The sequence below is a fragment of the Elephantulus edwardii genome, unplaced genomic scaffold (genome assembly GCF_000299155.1).
Source record: "Elephantulus edwardii isolate Elephantulus edwardi_28Jun2011 unplaced genomic scaffold, EleEdw1.0 scaffold00043, whole genome shotgun sequence".
In the NCBI taxonomy this organism is placed as follows: domain Eukaryota; kingdom Metazoa; phylum Chordata; class Mammalia; order Macroscelidea; family Macroscelididae; genus Elephantulus; species Elephantulus edwardii.
In genome coordinates, this window is record NW_006399793.1 from 13,192,885 (window position 1) to 13,193,553 (window position 669).

At 32.4% G+C, this 669-nt stretch overlaps 1 protein-coding gene across 1 annotated transcript in view; it reads right to left on the bottom strand.

Moving 5' to 3' along the window:
- Positions 1–210: 210 nt before the first annotated feature.
- Positions 211–669, bottom strand: part of KIAA0825 (KIAA0825 ortholog) — a 122,146-nt gene continuing 121,687 nt past the window's right edge. Inside the window, exon 11 of the mRNA XM_006885389.1 lies at positions 211–251. Coding sequence (XP_006885451.1) covers positions 211–251 — 41 coding nt within the window. The remainder of the gene's footprint in view (positions 252–669) is intronic.

Consider the following 669-nt stretch of genomic DNA (forward strand, 5'->3'; position numbering starts at 1 on the left):
TAATGTTATGAATGGAAATGATATCATAAGTAACTGAAATATAGTATACTAAGAATTCTTCATTTTTAGACATATTATTTAAGAAGTTGATATTTTAGTTAGCTAGTAATACCAATTGTACATTCTTTATTACTCTTTCAGCTTTCTTCCTGAAATGATCACAAGTTAAGTTTATGTTTATTATAATTTCTGATATAATATCTATAATCATCATAAAGAATTGGTCCCAGAGTTTTCTCTTGCCATGAAAGCTAGAAAACAGGGGGAAAATGTTTTAGATATTATACAACAGGCAAGACATAATTAAAATCCCTGAAAAAGAAAAATAAATATGTAAAGTCAGTTTTCTACCTGAAGGAACTCCTAGGATTTTACCTCAGGTAAAGAGAAGCCATGTGTGAAAGTGTCAGTGAGTTACAGAAAGAGTTATAAGAATTTGAAGGAGGCTGGGGTGTCAGAAACCTTAAAAATTGACTTAAAAATTGTCTTAGCTCCTGCTGCTGCATGCTCTCCAATCACCTTCACTGTAGACATATGGTCTTGTAAATCATCAACAGATGTGGGACCACTATAAGAGAGCACTTCCCACACCGTTTAAAAGTAATATATTTTAGGGCATTATGATTATCAGAAGAGTTCAGAATGAAGGTTGCAGAGTGGAGTATACTC